This window comes from Rattus norvegicus, chromosome 12, assembly GCF_021556685.1.
Source record: "Rattus norvegicus strain SHRSP/BbbUtx chromosome 12, alternate assembly SHRSP_T2T, whole genome shotgun sequence".
Classification (NCBI taxonomy): Eukaryota; Metazoa; Chordata; class Mammalia; order Rodentia; family Muridae; genus Rattus; species Rattus norvegicus.
The window spans coordinates 7239569-7263765 of NC_141545.1; the positions used below are offsets into that span (position 1 = coordinate 7239569).

Genomic DNA, 24197 nt, shown 5'->3' on the forward strand with positions numbered 1-24197 from the left:
AGGGGATGGGGATGGGATGGGGAGTTTGCAGATGGGAAACCAGGAAGGGGGACAACATTTGAAATATAAATAAATAAAATAACCAATAAAAACTATTTTAACAATGCCCAATTCAAAAGCCACAGAAAATATTGTTCAACAGTGGCCCAAATGTTCTTAATCATTAGTTCAGCTTCACAATCCAGAAGATAAACAGTGAAGAAACTTGAAACCCCCAACAAATCATTTCTCCAATCTTCTTGGGTAACTCATTAGTAACGTTTGTGAGTTCTACACTGAGGATCCCAACACCGGATCAGCAACTCTCGAGAGGTTCTGAGCAGAGCAAGTGTTCAGTAAATTTCTGTAGGTGGACTCCAGTACATTAGCAAAGTCATTGAAAATATATCCTCTGCTTTGTTGAAAGCCTGTAGATGTCTTCTCAGATATACTTGATCTTTTCCAGTTGCTGTTTGGGGTGTGCGCGCCTGTTGACTTAGGCAGGTGCTGCACAAGTCTAGTGTGGAGAATTTATTACAATTGGTGCTGCTATCTAGTCAGAAATAGAGGAAAATTGTGCCATCAGCCACAGATATAAACCAAACCGGAATGAAAGCCTTTTGCTCTTCAGATAGGACTGCCAAGAAGGCTCAGTGGGTAAAGATGTCTGTTGCCAAGCCTTATAATATGAGTCCATCTCTGGACCCACATGGTGGGAGACAACTGACTCCCGTTAGTGGTCTTCTGACCTCTGTAAGCATATAGGACAAGAGCCCCACTCACACACACACACACACACACACACACACACACACACACACACACACACACAGAGAGAGAGAGAGAGAGGAAGTAAATAAATGAATGATTTTTATGTAATAAAATCATTGAAAATTTGAATTTCTGATATACGATATTTGGGATTCTTTTTTTTTAATAATTCAGAGGCAAAGTATGTCTGGCAGCTGGGCTGATTTCAAGGGAAAATATACCTAGTACAGAGGCCCTGTGAGGCTTGTGACTGCATGTCTTGGATCGCACAGTACAAGTGGGCTGTGTTCCTGAAACAGATGTTATACTGTTTCACACAGCTGTGGCTCATTGCGATTAGCTATGGCAACAGTCTCAAAATCTGCAGGCAGGAAGCAGAGGAATCGGAGTATTCTAGAACAGATGATCATGATTTGATCATAGCATACGGTAGCAAGTATGTCCTTGAAGATGGCTGTCAGACTCCTGGACCATTCCACAGCCACAGAACCATTCCTTGCCAACCTCTGTTTTACCTGGTAACCATGGCAACCATGCTTCCCCTGCTGGGGAGATACACTCCGCTCTTCCTCAATTATTTGACCATTTGACCGCGCACAAACCATTTGAACTCCCTGATTATAGAGCCCAGGCAGGGACTGATGTGCTTAGAGTTCAGGAAATGAGAAGGAAGACTTAACAAGAGGCAGACGATTCTCACAGGGCACCAAAACCTAAGGCTTCCCCCTGCCTCTCCCTGCCCACTTCTGATCCGTCTCTCTTGTAGTTAAGACACAGGATCCTTTGCCAAATCTCTAGCTTCCTGTTTTATCACCACACCAAGCGAGAAGGTAAGCCTGAATGCTTCCTTGTCATCTCTGGTCGGATCCCAGGAAATTCCCTAAACAGAGGAGACCTCCGGAGTACAGAAAAGTCATCGCTGAAGACCTGTACCTCTCTGTCCAAGCTTCCTCCAACTGTATTGGAGGGGAAATGAGAAGTCTTGAGAGAAGAACAGTTTATGAGCTTCTTCCCCTTCGTCTTCTGCGTCTTAAAATCTCTAATGAAATCCTTTAGACGTTCTGTGGTGGGAGGAAATTTTTTTTCTTACTAGAGGGGCCAAAGAGTGCAAAGCTGTCCAGAGAGGCAGGGTAGCTTTTTGCTCAAGCCCTGGGCCCTCGGAGGGTAAGCAGCCAGAAGTCTGAGCAAGGCGTTCTAGACATTTAAGCCAAGCCTTGCCATGAGGTACAGTGAACAGAGGGAAGATGGGAAATGCCAGGTAAGAGGTGCAAAACTGATGTGAATAGGAGGTTAAGTAAACAGTGTTGTGGTTCAAGGGAAGTCCCACAAACCACGCAAACACTGAGCTCAGTCAGACAGGGATGGATGGCTTATCGAGTGCACACCCTAAGTCTGATTGATCAGGGGACTCAGATCAGAATCTGGGGACTCAGCTAAGAGCATTTCTCAGGGCCGGCTTACGAAGGCTAAAGCAGCAAAATCCACGGTGAGCCTGGACACAGGTGTGGGAAGTGCTGCCTAGTGGTTGGCTCTGACTCAAAGGCTTTAGATCAAACAGTTGTTTTTCTGTGTCAATAACTGGTCGGCAAATTACAGTAACAATATGAAATAGCTGACAGGCATGGAACAAAATGGCTACAGCTATTGGAGGTGAGGAGTGACCAGGTGGGAAGCAGGGGCAGGCTTCAAAAATACCTAAGGATGCAAACACAGTGTAGTGTGGCCGAACCACTAAGTCAAGCCGGAGGCGATTTGATTTTCCAGCAAAGGCAACATAACAACATGGAGGGATTTTCCCATAGAACGGACACAGGACCAGATTAGTCTCCCTATACATAACCCGGGCTGGCTTCAAAACCACTGAGGACTGCTCAGAGTTCTTCCTCGTCAAGCGCTAGGGTGACATGCGCATGCCACGTGATAGAAGACCCATAAGCTGCAATTCCAAGGTAGCAGGTGCTTGGGCCAAGGCGGTGTCAGTCAGGACACCACAGGGTGGAATTAACAGAAGATGAGGTTTTAGTAACAGGCATGAGGTGGGTTTGGTTGATGGCTGGAGGCAACTTTAGCGGACTCAGGAGAGGACGTGATGAGCCGAGGTTATCACACCGTGTTCTTAGGGATGCCAGCATAGCGGGATGGGAGCGCAGGGCTCAGGAGCATGAGGGCAGATGCAGGTTCTAGAAGGCAGTCCTCACTACCTGTCTTCTCTGCCCAGCACACAGCTCCTCGTTTCACCTGGTCCTACCATCCTCATGAGTCAGCGAACAGAACGTTAATCCAAAGCTACTCACTCACTGTCCTGACTCTGTGCTGGGGCTGCTCTTCCAAGTCAAGGACACGGGGCCAGGCCAGAGTGGCATCATCACACTCTCGGCTGGAAACCCCTTGGCTTTGGTTTCTGTATTCAAAAATTCACAGGCCAAGGCGGCTAGGGAGACGGCTCAGTAGATAAAGTGCTTGCTGGGTGATTATGAGGACCTAAGTTTGGATCCCCGGGAGTGGCAACGGCTTTTAGGTTTTCCGGGCTTGGGATGGTGAGGAGGAGAAGGAAGGGAGAGATGCCATGCTGAGGTTGGATGTGAGAGAGGGACAGAGCTGCCCTGTAAGGGAACCTAGAGGAGGCAGCTGGGGCAAGAGCAGCCAAGAAAGAACATAGAAATTAGTAAGTATAACTCGGAATTATCTGCGGGAAGTAGATTCTAGTAACATGGAAGCTAGACCGTCGCCCGGCTATTGTGTTGTTTGAGGCATATTCCATATAAAGGCCGTGTGTGTGTGTGTGTGTGTGTGTGTGTGTGTGTGTGTGTGTGTGATTCAGGAACATAAACCATTGAGATGGGAAGCAATCCTGTGCCAGGATTTATTTATCGAAAATTGTTTCAACAGAGATCCAGTCAGAAAGGTACCCTATATTGATTGGTGGCCTCTATGTGTGTATACACCTGTACATATACACACAGGCACACACGCACACACACACACACACACACACACACACACACACACACACACACCACAAAGCATAAACCTTGGACTTTTCTTTTGTTTCTGTCAACGTGGTCTGGACTGTCTCTGTGCTATTTTGCAGCCTATAATGGCCCACGTAATGCTCTCCATAGAGACTTGAACAGGACTCACCCACTCAGGACTCACCCACTGGTGAGCAGCAGCTTCCTTTGTCCCAGGCCCAGGGCCAGGCACCCGTGGCGCCTGACATCTCTAAGCTGCCGCCTGCACTGAAGTATTTGTTTGACAGAAGCCGTTAAGCTCAGTTTTAGTCCCGGTCTGTTCTGTATGTCACATATTCACCAGCCGTCACGCTTTGGTGACATTAAGAGTGTTGAAAACTAGAAGCAGACATTCTTAGCTTTAGACATGTTCTGCTGAAAGGATATTGATGTCTGAAAAGCAATAGACCTGGGAAAGTGCTGAGTAATGGTGGCGGAATGCTGACTAATCCAAGTGATAAAGGCTAAACACCTAGAATCTCCATCCTCCCCAGTGATAGCTTCGTGGCGGTACTGCCTTGGCCTGTTAGAGGTATCTGGAAGGAACAAGGAGTCCTTTGTTTGTCAGCCAAGGCTACACTCAGGAACAAGTCCGTGATCATCAGCTGTGCTCTACGGGGCAGTGAATTCTGTGCTTCAGATACATGGCGGGTGACGTTTTGCAGGCTAGCCGAGAAAGTAAGAAGATATCCGTTATACACACAAATGAACTCACATGAAGGCCTACAGTCACCCTGGCAAGGACAATGATGTCTAAGGACACTCGTATCCTCCTCCCTTGGTCTATTAGATTGCCGAAACAGTGGACTCACCCCCCAAAATTAGAATTAACCTCACTAGTCTCAGTCTTAGGAAAGGAGCAGACTGGGACTCTGATGCCAACCAGAGAGTGAGCTTGTCTCCAGAAAGGGACTTCACAGAGTTCCGGCATTGTCAGACCACCGACAAGAGAGACAACATGAGACAATAGCAAGCACGCCTCACTGGAACCTGCAGTTTTTCCTGCGTCCTTCCCTCTACTCAAACACTAGGCTCACGACAAACCCCCAAAGACAGACTTGTGCAGGGGTCAGGGGAGGGGCAGGACCTCTTTGGTCCCTTTCCCAATGTATTGCCACATTGAATAAGTCTCTCTTTTCTGTGTTTCACTGTTATTTTCCCTTTTTAATTGGCTTGTTGGGGATGGATGGCCAAGCCTAACTTGTTAGGGCTTCCAGAACCTAGGCTCTGATTCTAACAGCTGAAAAGCAGATGTAAATCACGGAGAGAGAAAAAAATGTTTCCTGTCCCGAATTTTCTTTTAGGTGGTAGCAATCTTTTCTCTCACAGAGGCCTTGAGCTCATGTGGGGTCAGAGCAACCAGAAATGAGCTGAGTCCTAAGAAATTATCCTTGAAATAGGAGAGACAGCAAAGGAACCTCTTAGGGTCTTCAAAGACTCACAGGCAGAACCACACTGGAAGTGTTCACTTACCAAAAGGCTGCCTGCTGCCTGCTGCCTGCTGCCTGCTGCCTGCTGCCTGCTGCCTGCTGCCTGCTGCCTGCTGCCTGCTGCCTGCTGCCTCCTGCCTGCTGCCTGCTGCCTCCTGCCTGCTGCCTGCTGCCTGCTGCCTCCTGCCTCCTGCCTGCTGCCTGCTGCCTGCTGCCTGCTGCCTGCTGCCTGCTGCCTGCTGCCTGCTGCCTGCTGCCTGCTGCCTGCTGCCTGCTGCCTGCTGCCTGCTGCCTGCTGCCTGCTGCCTGCTGCCTGCTGCCTGCTGCCTGCTTACAGGTGACAGTCTTGGCAAGATGCTCAGGACATATATTGGCAATAAACAGAGAAGAGGAAAATGTTTGCATAAGCCACATAGATCCCCATGTCTGTCTGTCTGTCTGTCTGTCTCCCTGTCTGCCTGTGAATATATTCATATAGATATGTGCGCGCGCGTGCGCGCACACACACACACACACACATACACACACACACACACACAGAGAGAGAGAGAGAGAGAGAGAGAGAGAGAGAGAGAGAGTGTTTCCATTAGTTGTGTCAAGAAGAATTGATTGAGAACCTGGCCAAGGCTTTCAGTTAATTACAAGATCACATTGGCAATCCCATACTCTGAAGGCAGAAGGCCATTCAGTGGCAAAGCAAGGATCTGTCTTATGAAACAACATTAGCTTTTAGTTGTTTTTCTTAGGAGTCAGGGAGGTTTTTATTTGTTTGTTTATATATATAGTTACTGCTCCTATCCTGAATTAGCTAATTTAGAAATAATTATCTGCCTCAAGATAATGAAGAGCATACTGTAAAGACAAGGGAACATTTTCTTTTTTTCTTTTTAAAGGCTATTAGGAGAGTGGCTAAGAGGGGTGCCAAGTGCCTCTTTAATAAATTACATTCCCTTAGGAGACGGCGAGGAATGGACCGCATCATCACACCAAAGATAATGGCTTTCTCCTTTTTAACTTCCATTTCATGTCTAAATAAACAGAATGGACTGCAGTAAATGCCTTCTTTGGGGGTTAGGAGAATTCCAAGGAGAAAACTGAATGTAAAAGTTGACATTATGTGTCAATTATTCTTCTTACTAAAAAGAACCGAAGCGTGGGGTCACGGCCAGTATATTTAAAACGCATTGTCTTAGCTGTCTCTCCCTTTTAATTTAGAAAGCACTTAAAGGATGAATTATACATTTCAGAACCTTTTTTAGAAGTTCACACCAAACTGAAAGGAAGACACAGTTCCTCCCCATCTGCCCCCGGTGTCACACTTAGCCTCCTTTACCAGTGCTCTCTTCCAACAAAGTGACACGTTTGTTCTGTATGATGAACCTGCATTAGTACATCAAGGTCACCAAAGCCATGGTTCCCATCTGGGTCCCTCTGACGTTCTGAGAAGCGCATGACGCATTCCACCGCTGTACAATCGTGCCCTCAAGGTCCTGTGCCCTGCCTGTCCGTCTTCATCTGACTTATTTTTTTCTTAATTATTCTCCCAATTTGGCCAAAGCTTCCTGGCACTGGAATTGCATAGTCTTTTCAAGTTGATTTCTCTTACCATAGCATGCATTATCTTTTTCAAGAGGCGTCAGAAAAATCCCACACCCTCTGAGCCGGTGTGGTGGTGCAGGAAGGATCACACTGCAGTCCCTGGAACCCATACTACCCATCTGCGCAAATTTCTTAGCGCAAAACGCTTAGTCTTACTAAGTCTTCATTCCTCGTCTGCTAAATGAGGGTCACCATAGTTAGTTCCTATTCTACAAAATCGACTATGTTGCTGTGAGGATCTGGTTTTTCTAGGAAATGGAGGAAATAATCCCTCACAGGTTCGTTGTGGGGATTAAATGTGCAGTAGGTGCGGAGAGCTAAACATCGCGCCAGGAACATCCGGTCCTGGGGCTTACAACATGGTTTTCATTGTAATGCTCGAGCTAAGCGGTTTCTATTTGACTACCTCAAGTCTCCAGTCTTATTCTGAACCCTGCTGTAGGCATGATTTCTGCAAAGTGAATCAGTAGAGTACTGTTTTCTTCATAAACCAGTCAAGGAGAGGTCTCGGGGGATCAGAAGGTGGAACAGTTGGGTTCCTTTTGTTTGTTTTGTGACCACCCACAGTTTGGATATCTCCACATTTACCCGTGAAGGCCAAGGAGCCTCCTGACAGACTGCTGGACAACGACAGCTATGGAACCAATGACCACTATGGAACAACGGGTTTCCCTTAACTTCACGCTGATCCTTATTTTTTGCAAGGGATCTCTTAAATTATCCCTGAAAGCAATTTTCAGGGTTTCTTTTGTCCCCTGTTAGGAGAATGCATAATGTTTGACCTTCACATTAATTCACATTTTTATTTGTATATAATTTAGCACATGAGAGGTTGAGAATCATAAGCAACCTTATAAAACCTTATAGATTGTTACTTAACAACTTTCTATATCCAACACTGGTCAGGACTTGCTAAAATCTACTTTCTGGCTCGTTTTTTTTTTTTTTTTTTTAGTGTAAAAAGCCTAATTAGTCAATCTGAAAATTATAACTCTTACTAAAAGATGAAAACTATAAGAAAGGCTGGTCATAGGACTGTGGAGATGGTTCAGGAACCAAACTCAGATCCTTGTCATGTAATCATGAGGTCCTGCCAGTATAAACCCCCAATACCAGTGCTGGGGACTCAGAGAAAAAGGAGGAGCCTCGGGACTTTTCTTGGTTCATTAATCTAGCTGAATAAGTGAGTTCCAACTTAGTAGAGAAACCTGACAAAAAAAATATGGTGGAACCCAGTTGAGGAAGACACCACCAACCTCTGACCTCCAAACATATGCACACACACTTATGTGTACCTGTACACACACATACAAACACACACACAAGAAAGGATGGTCAAGATGTCCTCATGCCTTATATAACAAAATGCAGCAGCAGCAGCAGCAGCAGCAGCAGCAGCAGCAGCAGCAGCAGTATCTGCAGGCGTTGCTTATTGTGGGAAGGCAAAGGCTACACTTAGTTTCCCATGTATGTATTACACGATCTACCTAGCACATTAGACCAAGCTTTTTACTCTTTTGGCAAAATTCACATTTACAGTTTTATAAAGAATCAACCATAACATGTTTTGTTAGAGTTTTTTTTTTTGCACCATATAAGAATGGGTCACCTCAATATTAAGCATAAAAACCAAGAAATAGAAGAGGAAGAGGAAGAAGAGGAGAAAGAGAAGGAGGAGAAAGATGAAGAGAAAGAGGAGGAGGACAAAGAGAAGGAGGAGGAAGAAGGAGGAGAAAGAGGAGGAGGAGAAAGAGAAGGAGGAGGAGAAAGAGGAGGAGAAAGAAGAGGAGAAAGAAGGAGGAGAAAGAGAAGGAGGAGAAAGAGAAGGAGAAAGAAGGAGGAGAAAGAGGAGGAGAAAGAGAAGGGGAAAGAAGGAGGAGAAAGAGAAGGAGGAGGAGAAAGAGAAGGAAGAGGAGAAAGAGAAGGAAGAGGAAAAAGAGGAGGAGAAAGAGAAGGAAGAGAAAGAGGAGGAGGAGAAAGAGAAGGAGGAGGAGGAAACGAAGAAGAGTAATTACAAGATGAGTGGGAGCTTGCTTTGGTGATGGTGCCGTGAGGCTATAAGGGAGTGTGCTCTCTGAAGCACGTTCTGTCATAAAGTTACCTACCTTAAGCTTTGGCCGAACTCCAGCTGACATTTGGTTTGGTACACCATGAAGATTCTAGATGATTCCAGAGTTGTTTCTACGAATTCTTTCCTTTGATTTTTTTTAAGTAATATCCTCCACGTTTATTGTACTCTATAAAAAATAATTTAGAAAGTTTTAGATATAACTGAGCATCCCTACGTGGTCATTTAAGAAAACAAAGTACTGTGTGTCAACTAAAACACATTTCAAAACTAGGATGGTTTTGGAAATTAATACAAAATGGGAAAGTAAGGGCTGGAGAGATGGCTTTCATGGTTAAGGTTGCTCAGTACTCTCGAGGGGACCTGGGTTCAGTTTCTAGCACCCACGTGGCAGTGATCACCAATCTATAACTCCAGGTCCAGGGGACCCAGCATCCTCTTTTGGTCTCCACGAGTGCTGCTGGTACATGGTACCCAGATAGACATGCAAGCACACACTCCTGTGTGCAGAATTCAAAAGTAACTGAGTCTTTAAAATGTGAGAAAAGCCTTAAATACAAAGACTGTCTTTAAAGGCTGATGCTCAACGAGATTAGAGAGAGTTCAGTGATAGAGGGTTCACTGGGCATGCTCAGGCCCTGGGTTGCAGCCCTTGTACAGAAAAAGAAAAGAAAATAGGTAAAGTGGTTTTACATATTTTAAAGGCTAGTTTAATGTTGAGTTGAGAGATACAAATATATACTGATGATGTGGAGTCATGTTCTAAAATATTATTGTCATCAGGATGAATCCAGGTAATTAATTTATATATTATTTGACATGTTAAAATATATTCTTGAAGCGATTTTCTTTGTTTAGAGTATGTATTTATTAGCTGTGAGGGTTACATGCATTTATTTTGTTCATATTCATCCTCCCCCACCACCTCCTCCCAGACTGACCTGCCCATTCCTAACCCACACAATGTTCTGTTCTCATTTAACAAAACAGAACATGGAGTTCTATTAGTGTGCGGCCATCTTGGGGTGTGATCTCTGAGCAGTTTCCACTTGTACTAAGTATTTGCTATGGCCTCTGAGTTATACAAGGCGCAGTTTTCTTGAACTTATTCCTTCCGATGAACCGACATTTTTGTATTCTCTTGACCAATTAGAATTCAAAGAACAAAATGTGACTCCTTTAGCTCTACCCTGTTCTTCTATGCTTAGGATCTGTGATTTCAGATTGTGTGTTGCACTAGTGGGGAATAAATTATAAAATTGTATTTACGAAGGCTATCCAAGCAAAATGATTAAAAAATAAATTAGCATACTTAATGAGAATCCTAAATTTGCCAAGTCCAAGAAAAGTCTTTTCAGCAATCTTGAGAATGTTCTTACCAAAGCATAGTGACTGCTCTTACTTAGACTCCCTATTGCTTGGAAGCTGAATTGTACCCTGTATTCCACTGGGAATAACCTGGAATTTTTAAATTTTTCTGTATTTTTTTCTGGGTCTTTATCTTGCTTTTTGTAGTGCAAATACTACACAAGTGATGTTTCTTCCCCCGTGATGCTTTTAACCGAAGCATGAGCATTGGAAAAGGTTATTAAATGTTCTCCTCCAGCCATTCTCCAAGGTCGTCCTAACAAGAGCCCGGTGTCTACAACTTAGCCACACTGGGAAATCAGGTAATGGAGTACAAGAAACCAACAGTGCGATTTTCTTACTTAGCGTTAACTTTCATAAAAAGAGATTGGAATTATGTTCTAAGATATGTAAGCGTACAGGAAAATGTGCCAAAGATTAGGTGGTGCACTACTGAGTGCCCAAGTCTACTGGAAAAGTAAACAGACATAAGCGTTTTATTTGGAAATATTCTGGGACATTTAAAAATGCACACATTTTAATACACACTTGGCAGTTACATAATGTCTCTGTATTCCTTAGCTACCCTGCTTCAGTGTGTGACCCAAACGGTTCCCAGTACCTGCAGTGAAGCCTCTGACCTCTAAGCACGTGGTTCTAATCCGTGCACCTTCTGCCTTCGCACATCTCTGCAGCTGTCATTCGTAGGCACCATCGGGTGTCAGATGAAGACCCTCCGTGTACTTTGGCTATGCTGTGTTCTTTTTTATGCCTTCATGCCTTCCCCTGAAATGTGCCTGTCTGTCCTTCATAACCGGTATCGGGGCCCATCCTCTCTGCGCTCTTGCTTTTCCTAGGAATGTAATCCTTTGCTCTTTTTTCGTGTGTCCCCCATACTAATCTGGCAAACTCTTTTGTTTTAAAACCTTATGCTAGTATCTACATAATCCTTTCTTCCTAGATACAATTACTTAAAAAAGAGTGACATATTTGTTTTCTACATGCTTGGCCAATGCTTGGTGGATGGATAAATGGATGGATGGATGGATGGATGGGAAGAGTTAAGCATGTATAATAGGCACCAATATTCCAACCTTTCTTAATTTGTTTTTAACTCCCTTCCTTTGTAAATACTTTTGTCAAACATTATTTGTGTAATAATGAGATATAGAAAAACACCCAAATGTTGTTTTCCCACTGATAGGCTTATCAAGCAGCGAGGACAAGAGATGAGTGTGTGAACACTAGGGATACACTGCGCCTTAACAAACAGTGACTACCATGCTCTAAGTTACATGAGGCTACCGCACACTTTTTATGAATTGTCTTATGAGCAGTTTTTCCCTTCAGTTATTCTTAAAGATCCTACAAAGGAAGGTTGTATCTTATATTTTCTTTAATCACTACTCTGTTAAGGTATTTTTAAAGTGGTGATTAATTAAGCAGCTGCAGATGAAATTACGATATCATCATAGGAATGTGGGGGCAAGAAAGCCCTCTGGAGTCATCTGTTGCTAAACTGACCGTGATGGTTTGTATATGCTTGGCCCAGGGAGTAAGTGGCACTGTGAGAGGCCATGGAAGGCCATTGGTGACGGTACAGCCTCAGTTGTAGTTGATGGCCCAGGACTGAAGGGGTCATGCAAAGGACTTGAGGTTTGGCACCATGAAGAGAGCCTATGAGAGGCTGTCGGTGAAAGACCACATTGTACTGGAGATGTGGAGTGGATCAACCTGAGCTTAGAGTGCTATAGAAGGCAGAGCTGGAGAAGTGACACCAGCCCTTTGAAGGAGCCCAGAAAGTCATGTGTGGACCCCCAGACACTGGAACAAGAAGCTGTAACATTGAAGCTGCCTTGGAGACTCCAAGATGTTTGAGATGCCAGAGCTGTGGGCTATCTGCTGAGCAAAGCTGCTAACAGGGTGTGGAAACAGCCCAGGAGAAAGAAGTTTGTTGCAATCAAGAAAAGACTGCTTGGACATCAGTCATGGAGATGCAGAGTTTGGAGTTTGCACAGCTGGTTTCCTGTCTTGCTTTAGGAATTACAGTATGGCCTCCATGGACTCCTATGTTTCAACAAGCCTATGGGGGCCAGGGAGTAGAGTATGATAGTTTGTATATGCTCGGTCCAGGGAGTGGTACTATTAGAGGGTGTGGCCCTGTTGGAGTGGGTGTGGCTTTTTTGGAATAGGTGTGTCACTGTGGGTGTGGGCTTTAAGACCTTCATCCAAGCTGCCTGGAAGTGAATATTCTGCTAGCAGCCCGTAAATGAAGATGCAGAACTCTTAGCTCCTCCTGCACCATGCCTGCCTGGATGCTGCTGTGATCCTGCCTTGATGATAATGGACTGAACTTCTGAACCTGTAAGCCAGCCCCAATTAAATGTTGTTCTTTCAAGAGTTGCCTTGGTCATGGTGTCTCTTCACAGCAGTAAAACCCTAACTAAGACACTGACTTCATTATCACTGTCAGGTTTTTCTTTGTGAATAGAATACTTCACAAATTTAGTTCCCACCTAGACCACTTACCACAAAACTGGAGGCTTAAAAATATCAGACTTTGGAATGCCTTCCTTTAGTCCACTGTGTAATGAGAGCCACATGACTTCAGGGGAGGGGTGTGTGTGTGTGTGTGTGTGTGTGTGTGTGTGTGTGTGTGTGTGTGTGTGTGTTCTCTCTAGAGCTGCCTCAACTCCTGTTAAGGCAAGGACAGTGTATGCACAGGATTGCACTGGAGCTGGGGTTCCAGGAAACAGTAAGTGGTCCCCTGTGAGGGCAACAGCTGAGCCGTCTCTGCAGCTCTTGATCTGCCTTTCAATGGAGCTCAACAGGTTGACTTTGAAATTCAACATTTCACAAGAACCTCTTGTCATGAATCCTTGTTTTAAGAATAGTTCAAACAACACGTTTATGTTGTTACTGCATTTTTTTCATGCCTGCCATTGAGACCACATACAGTGCCATCTAACCAGAAAAAACAATTTCATTTTTCATTATAGTTCCTTTATACATAGATTACAAGGCTAAACCAATGTTAAAAGGTGGCTATTTGACAAAAGCAACTAAGGAAAAAGGAGACCATGATTTTGGGAGGGAGCGATGCGAAGGTTTACTGAAGAGGAAGGGGACATTATATGGTCCTTTAACTTTTACAAAAGATAATAAAGCCCCAGATGGTCTCTGGACACATTCACCTTCTTAATCCAGTCACTCAACGTGTCAGAGCCATGAGAGTAGGACTGTGTGCTTTTACACTGCCATAGAACTTACCATTCCTTGGTTATTTTACAAGTTATAGCCTCCTACCTTTCAAACTATTTACCATAAGCAAAAGATGTATTGTTCTTGATACAAAGACTTCTTTTTCTAAATTTCTGAGTGTGAAAAAAGACTAGGAAAAGCCAAATGAGTATATTACATAAACTAGGGTACGATTGGCCAATAATAAAAGTAAAAAGAAACTATGTGGAAACTGCAGTCCATCTTCATTTGAATTTAATGCTGATTTTTTTTTTAAAAAAGCCTCTTGGAAGAAATTATTTTTGAATAATTCAGTATTAATACACTTAAGCAAATGCATGTTTCTGCCAGAAAATCAAAAGAAAACTTCAAGGGAGAGGAAAACTTTTATTTGTTCTTTCTACCGTACCTCAACTATGACCTCACATAACCTAAAAAGCTGCCTCAGAGGCTCTAGAGGGAAGAGCCCCCCAATGTACCCAGACCAGTTGTTACTCTGAGCATGAGAAGTCGTTTTCTTCCTGTTATCAGAAGAGCTGGCGCTTGTGTGTCCAGCCCTCAATATGACTGCTTGTGCTTTGGGGACAAAGGGGTCTTTGCACTCTTATTTATGGCTTCTTCGTATTTCCCTACAATAACCCCATTCAGAGAAATAAGGGCATATTTGTTTTCGTCATTCCATGTAAGCGCGCTCTGAAAGGCAAGATAACTGCTGGAAAAATCTACACAGATTACTGGAATGCAGAGCTGAGCCGTTCTTTAAGGAACTTGTTGAGGCAGACTTCAGACCCCAGCGAGGGCCTCGTGGGGACCTGCAGTAGGACCAACTGGGGACTCCAGAGTGGACACTTCATCCCTCAGGTGTGGATTTTAACAGAGTGATTACTGAAGCACAGCGCCCTAAAGAACTGGTAACTCAAAGGTAGAATATGCGGTGCTGCCGATGAATGGATATGGCACAGGGGTGCTTAACTTTCGATTGTTCTAGATGCCTGTCTTGTGTTTCCAGAGAAAGGTTCAGGAATGTCAATGGGACAATGCTATTTGAACCACTTCCAGTCAATAAGTGTGAAAAATTATCCTTTTTATAAAAGATGTATTTATTTATTTCTACTAATTAGGAAAATTGAAAACAAACTACCAAGTAAGGAGAGCTGAGTTTTGGTTCTGAAACATGCCTTCTGAATGGGAGTGTCCTATGGATCTGGGAATGGGTGTCCATTACTCAGGCCACAGTCACTACATAATTAGCATGTCTCCTTGGTGAGGGACGAATGAAGTGGACGTTAGGGTTGGATGGTCAGAGCTGACACCAAGTTTCTGGTATTTAAGGAGCTTTAACTTTTATTTGGGCTGGGGCAATTCTAGATGTTTGAAATGAAAATCCAGCAGTTCTCCCAATGAACACACAACTGAAATATAGCCTGTTTTCCCTCTTTAAAGGAGGCACCGGAGATATGGTTCTGCCATTAAGAGCACTGGCTGTTCTTCCAGAGGACCCAGGTTCAATTCCCAGCACCTATAAGGCAGCTCACAAGCATCTATAACACCAGTTCCAGGGGATCTTGTGTCCTCTTCCAGTCTCCACGGACATTGGGCACACGTGTGGTAAACAGGTAAGTAATGCAGGCAAAACACATGTACACATACAAAAAAATCAAAAACAAAATTTTCTCATGTTTGGTGGCTGTCAGTACCTGTAATGGTGTGATTAGTCACTAACACCACAGCCTTCCAGTCTCTTACTACTTTTTATTTTATGTGGAACTACACACTACGCAGCTCTGGGCTGTCAGTAATGTAATTGCCCACAGAGATGCTATCTTGGAGCTTTTTCCTATTAAATTTTGCTCTGGGTTAAACAATCCAATTTCATTTTGTCCTACAATAGTAAATCTTATTTTAGGCTTCAAAAATTATTTCAGGATGAAATAAATATTAGCAAGAGGATGAACACCACCAAGTCACATACATCAATAACATGGATGGCAAAATTGTTGCAGATATGCTTGGGACATTTTGATAAAATGGACAAGCTAACTTCCCCAGTGCTTTTTATTCTAGCTTTTTAGTGTTGTATTTAACATTTAACAGAGGCATGATCAAGGTTTACTGAATTAAATTGTGAAGCACAGAAAGCTGGAAATCATGGGCTCTGGACCATTGACAGGAGGTCTAGTCAGCCTCTCTTCAGACCTGTCACAGGCTTAACTCGGCCTCCACTTCATGAAGATTTTGAAAATCTAAAATGTCTCTGTAGAGTTAAGCAGGAGTCTGAATCACAGGAGGATGAGAATGAGGTAATGATGCGATGAGGAGGAGGAAGAGGAGGAGGAAGAGAAGGATAAAAGCATACAAAATGAAGACAGTTACCAGGCTCTTAACTGCCTATATTGTGTCATCCACTTTTCTCCGTTCCTGACATTTTCTACCTTAAAGTTTCTACTCCATTAGCTCAGCTTTAAAGAGCTATTAAAAAAACAAAAGCATCATGCGGGACACACCAGGGCTGGCACGTGTATAAACTTACAGAGGCTGTGACAACACACATATTACCTCCAGAGTCAAAGCAGAAAACAGTACTCGCCTTAAAGGGACTGAGACATAGTTTGGTTTGGAGTCACTTTGAGTGACCATGGCCCAGGGACACAGACTTAGGTCATCCCATATCCCATGTTCCCACGTTAGTTTTAGTTTAGTTTTACAGGACAAAGACAATCATGAATCAAGACATTTAGAATACATTTGGTGGGAATACCATTGAGGCAATTACAGCAAGATGGGGCAGGCTTTCCTACAGCCTGTCTCATCCGACGACTTTCTTGGCTTTCAGGTTGGTTGAAGCCAGTATCTGCCAACAGACTTTAGTTTTCTTCTTAAAAACTCTCTCATGGGATTTTAGCTCTGACACAAAGGTGAGTAAGGAATGGCAGTTGTGGTATGTAGGGGACTAAAACTAGCCCAAAACAACGTGATTAAACTCTGGACCTGTAACATTTACAATTTTGCCACAGTACTAAAATTCTAATTAGTCCCTGCCACACAGCCCTCCCTACCCCCATTCAGGAGTTTTCGTTCACAATAGGTTCAAGCAGGAAAAAAAAATCCCAATACAAACTAGGGGTTAAAGAATACAAAGTTCCGGGCTGGACAGATGGCTCAGCAGTTAGGAGAACTAAATGCTCTTCCAGAGGTCCTGAGTTCATTTTCCAGCAACCACCTGGTGGCTCACAACCATCTGTAATGGGATCCGATGCCCTCTTCTGGTGTGTCTGAAAACATTGACAGTATAACTCACATACATAAAATAAATAAAATCTTTAAAAAAAAAAATACCAAGTTCCATTCCTAACCAAGAGGTATTTACTACTGATAATACTGGGAACGGTAAAATCGATTTTCCCCAATGGAGTATCAACCACATTTCAGGGAAGGCCCGTGCCCAGAAGTAATTGGCCAACAAAATTGATCAACACAAAATGGTTTGTGTGTGTGTGTGTGTGTGTGTATTTTGTTACGTTTTTATGTTTGACTTTATTTAAATCTTTGGCAAGGACCTCTGGAATTCCTAAAAGCATTTACCAAAAGCTGAGGACATTTCTGGGAAACTCGAGAGCTTTGGGAAACTGTCTTTTAGTCTAAAGTGTGTGTGTGTGTGTGTGTGTGTGTGTGTGTACACTAATACTGTTTATACATTCTGCAATGTAAGTTCATACTTCTCATGATACATCTAAAACCAAAACAAAGCCCATGTACTAGGGCGAAGTACTGTCCATCTACTTAAAAATGTGTTTTAATCAGCCAGCCAACGTGGGAAAGGGGCGGGATTTTCCTCGGGCAGCTTTCTCAACAAACTGGTGCAAAGCCACACCACGGAATGCAGAATGCCAACATCCTAACAAAAAAAATAGAGAGTAACACTCAAATTAAGTGCTTTAAAAGCCCATGATATATGCTTCCCCAAATCCTTAGATCCTATTAGCTGTCACGAAGAGCCAGAAGGTAACGAGAGACAAGGACGATCAGATCAGGCCCAGCGCAGACACTAGCTGAGATGAACTCAAAGGGATTAATGGCGAGAAAGACTACCTTGTACATCGCTAACTTTCCAGAGATTTCCAGAAACGGAATTTACAGCCAGAAACCAACTCCTGCGGGTGGGAAGCAACAAAACAAACAAAACCCTGCTAAGACATCACTTTCATTTTCGCCTGTAGACCCCTGCGAACGATCAAAGATGGAGAAATGAGCAGTCCTCAAGCAACAACACCCTCCTAATGCGCAAGCGCGCCCGGAGGCCCCGCCCCTCGCGGTCACCCCAAGACCAGGCGCGCGCATCGGAAGTCAGAACCTCCAAGGCTCCTCCTTGCTCTTCCTCCACAAGGCCCCGCGTTCGCAGTCCGGTTCCGGTTGTAGCTCCGCCCTCGCGCGGGAACACGCCAGAAGGCTGGATATCCGGGACGGGAGGCTAGCTGAGCGCTCACTTCCGGTGGCAGCTCGTCCCATCTCCCTTGAGGGGCAGGCTCTGGCTCTCGGTGCGGTAGCGCCATCTGGCGCCGAGTGTTCCTCAGCCCGCGGAGGGGCGTGCTTCCTCCCTTCAGAACATTCCAGAGACTCCTCGGCTCTGGTAGGCTTTATGCATTCCGCCAGAAGGGCGGGACCCAAGACTCCTCCTCTGCCGAGTTCCCGCGCGGGAAGGGTTTTGTGGTTACTCTGAGCGGAAATGGTTGGAGTCCAGAAGGGGAACGGACCTCAAGCGGGAGGAAGCCGGCCTCTTTCCGTCTTTTCAAGCCATAGTAACACAGTTCCTGCCTCCTCGTGTTCTGCTTTTTGTTTCCTCATTTCTGGGCCGCGCTCTCTGTACACTGCGCTTCGGTTCTTCGGTCGGAGTGGACCGAGGTCCTCCATTTCTCGTTTTGCAGAGAGAAGGCTTTACTTTGTAGCCTTTCGTTAGCTTGTGTTAGAAAAATATTTTGCTCCATTACATCCGTTAAGCGGGTGTTGCGAAAACGAGCAGTATTAGGGATTAGGAAAATTAATAGGTTTTTAAACCAAGACAGTCTCAGCAGGTTTATCTCAGAACTATGAAATATTCGCTATGATTGCATGTGGTTCTTTCCTTTAGATAAGGGGAAACGAATTTCCACCAAAGCTAGAAAGTGAACATAACTGTTAAAGGGTTCATGTTTCAAAGTCCAGATATAATAAACTTGGAGCACTGTTAGGTATTGTTTCAGTTATTGTGTATCAAGACGCACAGTGTAAGTTAGTGAATTGTCCCTTATTTGTGCTCACTTGTCACTGGGCATTTTCCCCCCCTACAGCACTGGTTTCCCTACTTGTGCATGCATTTGAATTCAGAAGACTTTGAAGAGTCCGGTTCACTACAGTTTAGGACTGGGAGAGGTGATGTGGAAGGAGAGCTGGGTGATTAAGGCCCACAGTTGGAATCGTTTAGAATTCAAGATTGCTTTGTTGAGAGCGCTGTTTGCTGGTTTTGCAGTATTGACACTGAAACCCGACAGGTTAGTAGCCTTTCCGGCCAGTGCAATGGGAGTAAACGAAGCGCTAAATCCATGTCTTTTGTACAGTCACACATTAGGAAAACACGTTCATATAAGTAGACTCTGTCGTAGAGGGTGCTGTAACACCAGGTATACTAAATTTCTTAATTACGATGCCATTTCTGTCTTCAAAGTTTCTTGAAAATCGGTAACTCAAAAAAGGACAAAAATCACTTCAACAGACATTTAACCTCCTGGAAGATAATCTTTTAAAAATCCCTTTCCTTTTGTAACTTCTTTGTAGTTCATTCTTTTCACTGAGTCATTGCCCCTTACCCCTACTATGTAATTTAAAATCTTCACGCTGCTTTCGGTTTTTTTTTGTTTGTTTGGTTGGTTTTTTTTTGTTTTGTTTTGTTTTTTAAGAGCAAGCTTCCTGAAGCCTTTGTATTCTGAGTTTGACAGTGGCATTTGACCCTAAGCTATCGGTAAATGCCTTACTCTCGGTAACCCTTCCTTTTGTACCCAATAGAAATACAGCTGTTCATAGATAGGCTTGCCGTGTTCGTAGCTAAAGTTATTCCTAAAAGTAATTTTTTAATACTAAAAAGTTAAGTTGTTTACTGAAGTTGTGAGTGATTACTATAAAGATTATATTGCCTTTAATTACAAGATAGTGTATCTAACTGTGAAGATAAGTGAAATGGTATTTTTATAATGACTCAGTAAGACTTCCATTACCAGGCACTAGTGAGATGGCTCGGGGGTTAAGTCTGGCTCCAGGCATGCACACGGTACACAGACATACATAAAATAATAATACACATAAACTGCGTATACAAAAATAATAATAAATAAAATAGGATATTCTAACTCCATTGTTTTTAGTGATTAAACATGAGAAAATTCCAAATCAGAGATCCCTCCCCGCCTTCCTCCCTCTCCCTCCTTTTTAATCCTTCTCTCTCTTCTTCCTCACTAACCTGAATGAGTTTCCATTTAAAGGGACATAGGGAGGTAGCAGGGTGCCTTCAAATAACTGTTAACAAGTATTTATACTAATGAGACAAAAGCACACATCCTCCTCTTCATTTTAAACCAGCCTTGTAGTAAAAAAGGAACCCGTGTGTGTTCATTACTTGCTCCTATGTGCACACGTGTGTGTCACTTGCTGTGTTTAAAGAGCTTAATACATTTGCTGGCTGGTACTTCTCTACGATGGCTGCGCCATTGCCATTTATCCAGAGTAATTTTGTCAATAGGCATTACATGAAATGATGTTGAAATTTACTTTCAATATTGTTTGGTAATACTTGACACAAAAAATCAGGGCTTCTTCATCAGGCTTTTTTTGAACTGAAATTTCTAGGCTAGGTCAGGTGGAGCACATCTGCAGTCTGAGCCCTCAGGAGATGCAGGGGATCCAGTTTCCAAAAGCAGTTTTAAAAAGTAATTTCTATTACTAATTTCTTTGTGGTTCCATTTTCTTTAGTTCATGCTTCTTAAATTTTCTGATATATAAATGAATGTGTAATGAATATCTGTACAAAAAAGCATTTTTTAAAGGAAAAAAAAGAGAAAAGCATATTCACGAATGTTTTAATGATTCTTTGCTACAGTCAGTGTGCTGTGTAGCTGTTTAAATTTTCCTTTTCGGGGCAATGCCTGCATTTGTGCGTGACTCACAGCATGCACCAACTTTTTTCCCTGAAATTCTCATCATTTTTCTTGTTACTTCCAGTGGACTCTGCAGACTTCACACTGTCTAATAATGTGTTCTCAGACTCTCTAGTCTTTTGTCTTGGTCCATTTTAAAATCTCATCGAAGTTGTCGTTTCAAGCTGGTTTTTGGAAATAAATTAGAATTAATACTGCTGAGTTCATCTTAATGGCTCATATTCCCCTGTGGTGAATTAAATTTATTGTTGCGTTTTCAGAATGATTTTTCTTACTCATGATCAGTAGGAGACCATACGCTGAGTTACCTGATCTAATTGGGCTTAGGAGTAAAGTACAGCCTTTTTAGGGGGAGGTGTGGAGGCCAGCCTTGAACCTGTGATTCTGCTGTCTCAGCCTCTTGAATGCTGGGATTCCAGGCCTGTGCCCACAAAGTGAGAACACTGAGGCAGATGGTACAGTTTTCTGTTTGGTGATTATTACATTTTAAGATTTCCAAACTTTATATGGAAAAATTATCACATGTATTTTATAAAGTATTAAACTGTATCCCTCTGCTAGATTCAGCAGTGGCACATGCAAGGCTGCCATAGTCTAATTCCCAGAGCTGTGACAAACATCATAACAGAAGCAGCTTGGGGAGGAGAGGGTCTATTTTATCTCACACTTCTCTGTCGCTCCTTGAACCATCATTAGACCCATGCATGTGTAGGTAACAGTTAACCACATTAAACTCCACAGGAGCCCAGGAGATGACTCAGTGGTTAATTCACAAGGACTGGAGCTTGGATCCTCAGGCCCCGCATAGAGGCTGTGGGCGTGGTGACCCACCTGCAGTTCTAGCCTGGGAAGGTGAAGAACGGACCTCAAAACAAGTTGTCTAGGGAGTCCAGCCATTCAGTGAACTCTGTCTTGGACTGAGAGATCTGCCTTACTGAACAAGGAAGAAGAATGAAGAGTACACCCACATACACACTCACACATGTGCTTACACACAGATAGATGTGTGTATGCACACATGCAAAGTACACATAATAAAAATGGGAAAATACACAGTTCATCTCTTACAGATGGGCAATCAGAGTAGAGTGAAAAATTACCCATCATGGAGGGCCAATGAATAAACGACCACAGATAGAAACTTAATGGGGACCCTGAAAGAAGAGAGAGAGAAGTAGGACTTTGAAGACATGATGATCATTAAAACTTCTGGAGCATATACTAAATCTGTTTCTACATCTTTGGCCTTAACCAATGAGAAGAGAATCACACTCACTCTAGCAGGGGCAGTGTGAAGTGTAAGGAAACCTTTGCAACATCTGTGAGTTACGTTACAGCGTTAAAGCCAGAGATAAGCCATCAACTTGCTTCTGCTAACAGCAATGCTTACGAGATATAATGGCCTTCAGATTCCTTCACAGCATTAGTGAAATTCTGTGGGAAATCATGAGAAATTGTTTCAAATTGTCAAAAACCACTCCAAATTTAGCAGTACTTTAAATATCCAAAACATCAATGTTTTGAGGAGAAAGGGAATAAATTTTCTATAAGCTGTATTAGACATTGAACCATACAATATTTTGCTTTGTTTCCTTTGAGAAAATGTCTTACTGTTGTAGCCCAGGCTGGCCCAAGCTCCAGAGTCTTCTGCCTCTACCTAGAGAATGCTGATATGGTAGATTTACATCCATCATCTTCTGGCTTGGAACTTTACTGTCCTAAAACGTTTTAATTAGCCATTAAATGCACGTTGTTTTTTGTGGTACAATATGGTTGTTTTTGTTTGTTTGTTTTCAAGACAAATTGTAGCCTTGGCTGTCCTAGAACTCATTATGTAGATGGGGCTAGCCTTGAACTCACAGAGTCCTGGGATTAAAGGTATGCATCACCACTGCCTGGTATTAGCACTGCATTTTAGAACTACAACAGCTAAAATAATCCTGAAAAAGGAATAGAACAAATATATAACATTTTGTATTTTTAGAAAAATTAACATTACAAATTAATTCGACAACTCAATAATAATCAATTCTGTGGTTATTTTCAGGTTCCAGTAGCCCCACCCCATGTGAGATGGGCAAGTATTACTGAGTTTGTCACTAATGTCCTAAGGATAGTCTGGATCCCTGTTCTTCACACAACTACGTACACTGCTGAATTATACCTGCAAGCAAGAATCACGTTTAGGGCAGCACTAGTTATTAACTTTAATGTTTTCCCTCTAATGCAACCTCAACTAAAAGTCTTGGCTTTCTAAGAAGTCAAATGGTCCTTAATGTAGAGTGCTGAAAAGCAAGATCTTTTATAAAACACTAAAGGGAAAAGATTTTTATAGACCAGAGCCAGTGTCTAAGAGAAGGCAGCCCGGAAGTAGTTTCTTTTCTAAATTTCCTGCAGAACCCAGGGTAGCAAGCACATGGCCAGCGCTGTGTGGAAGGAGGGGATAATAATCAGTCTTGCAAACCATAGGTCACTGTAGAGTGGTTCTTCTGTGTGTCCTAATATGGCTGCAAGGGAATTAGAACAGGTCGTGACAGGGAAAACCCAACTCTTTCGAGCCTACATAAACAGCTCCTGTTAAGCACACATACTCTCTGCTATTTAAAATTTCTTGGGCTGGAGAGATGGCTCAGAGGTAAAGAGCACTGGCTGTATTTCCAGAAGATCCTGGGTCAGTTCCCAGCACTCACATGGCAGCTCACAGCTCTAACTCCAGCGCCAGGATCTGATGTCCTCTTCTAGTCCAGCCTCTTGCAGCTTCTTTGTTAAACTCGGTGGCTTGGCATCACCACCTCTGTCACTGCCACGGCTGCTGCCGCCGCTGCCGCTGCTGCTGCCACTGCCACCATCACCACCAGCAGCAGCAGCAGCAGCAGCAGCAGCAGCAGCAGCAGCAGCAGCAGCAGCAGCAGCAACACCGACTCCCAGAGACCCCAAGTACAGCCCACATAATGAAATATACCCCAGGCTTTCTGACTCTTTCTGTGTCTGTCTTCTGCACTCTGCCAACAGCGTCTGAGCGGCTTCACACCTTTTTGACCAGTAGCCTGTTTTCCACACTCTAAGTATTAATAAACTTTACACAGCGTTGCTTCTCTCAGAGGCTGCTCTCGCCAGCATTGCATTAAAACTGGGAGGATCTGTTGTAAGATTGCAGCAGACGGCTTGGCTGTGCATGAGGAAGAAGGAGCTAGGAATGCGATTCAGTGCAAGCCTGTGGCTTAGCACCAGTGAGGCTGGCTGTGGTCCCCAGCACCCCTAAGAGAAGGGAAAAACAAGTAAGCAAGCAAACAGAAAAGCAAGCCTGACTACACATTTTAGTATTATTTTGACACCTTTGCAGGTAACCTGAGCCCTGAAGTGGGAATTGGACTGACAGATGGGTGAACGTGAATTCCTTACTACTTATTGTTTTCTTGTGCAACTGTTTCCAAATAGAACCATCTTTTCTAAGGCTGGTGGTAAATGCACCCTGTGCTTACTGTAGAAATACTTCATTTCTAGTTGCCTTACTTTGGTCTGTTTCTTTTCATCTCATTACATTTCTTCTAAAAACGTCTTTTGAGTGGCT

General features: G+C 43.5%; 1 protein-coding gene and 1 long non-coding RNA gene across 11 annotated transcripts in view; one reads left to right on the plus strand and one right to left on the minus strand.

The window, feature by feature from the left end:
- Positions 1-24197, minus strand: part of Stard13 (StAR-related lipid transfer domain containing 13) — a 396493-nt gene that overhangs the window by 310027 nt on the left and 62269 nt on the right. For all 8 annotated transcript variants that reach the window (XM_087579091.1, XM_087579089.1, XM_087579097.1 and 5 more), the window contains one exon: positions 8896-9027. In XM_087579091.1, the coding sequence (XP_087435217.1) occupies positions 8896-8925 (30 nt within the window). In that variant the 5' untranslated portion in view covers positions 8926-9027. The remainder of the gene's footprint in view (positions 1-8895; positions 9028-24197) is intronic.
- LOC102549089 (uncharacterized) lies at positions 1264-22394 on the plus strand. 3 transcript variants are annotated; one of them, XR_015634503.1, is made up of 6 exons: positions 12451-12569; positions 14133-14306; positions 14889-15061; positions 17663-18072; positions 18770-18970; positions 21368-22394. It is a non-coding gene; the product is annotated as an uncharacterized LOC102549089 (long non-coding RNA). The 3 variants fall into 3 exon arrangements; XR_015634502.1 differs by lacking the exons at positions 12451-12569; positions 18770-18970; positions 21368-22394 and adding an exon at positions 1264-1580 and having other exon boundaries at positions 17663-18670; XR_015634501.1 differs by lacking the exons at positions 18770-18970; positions 21368-22394 and having other exon boundaries at positions 17663-18668.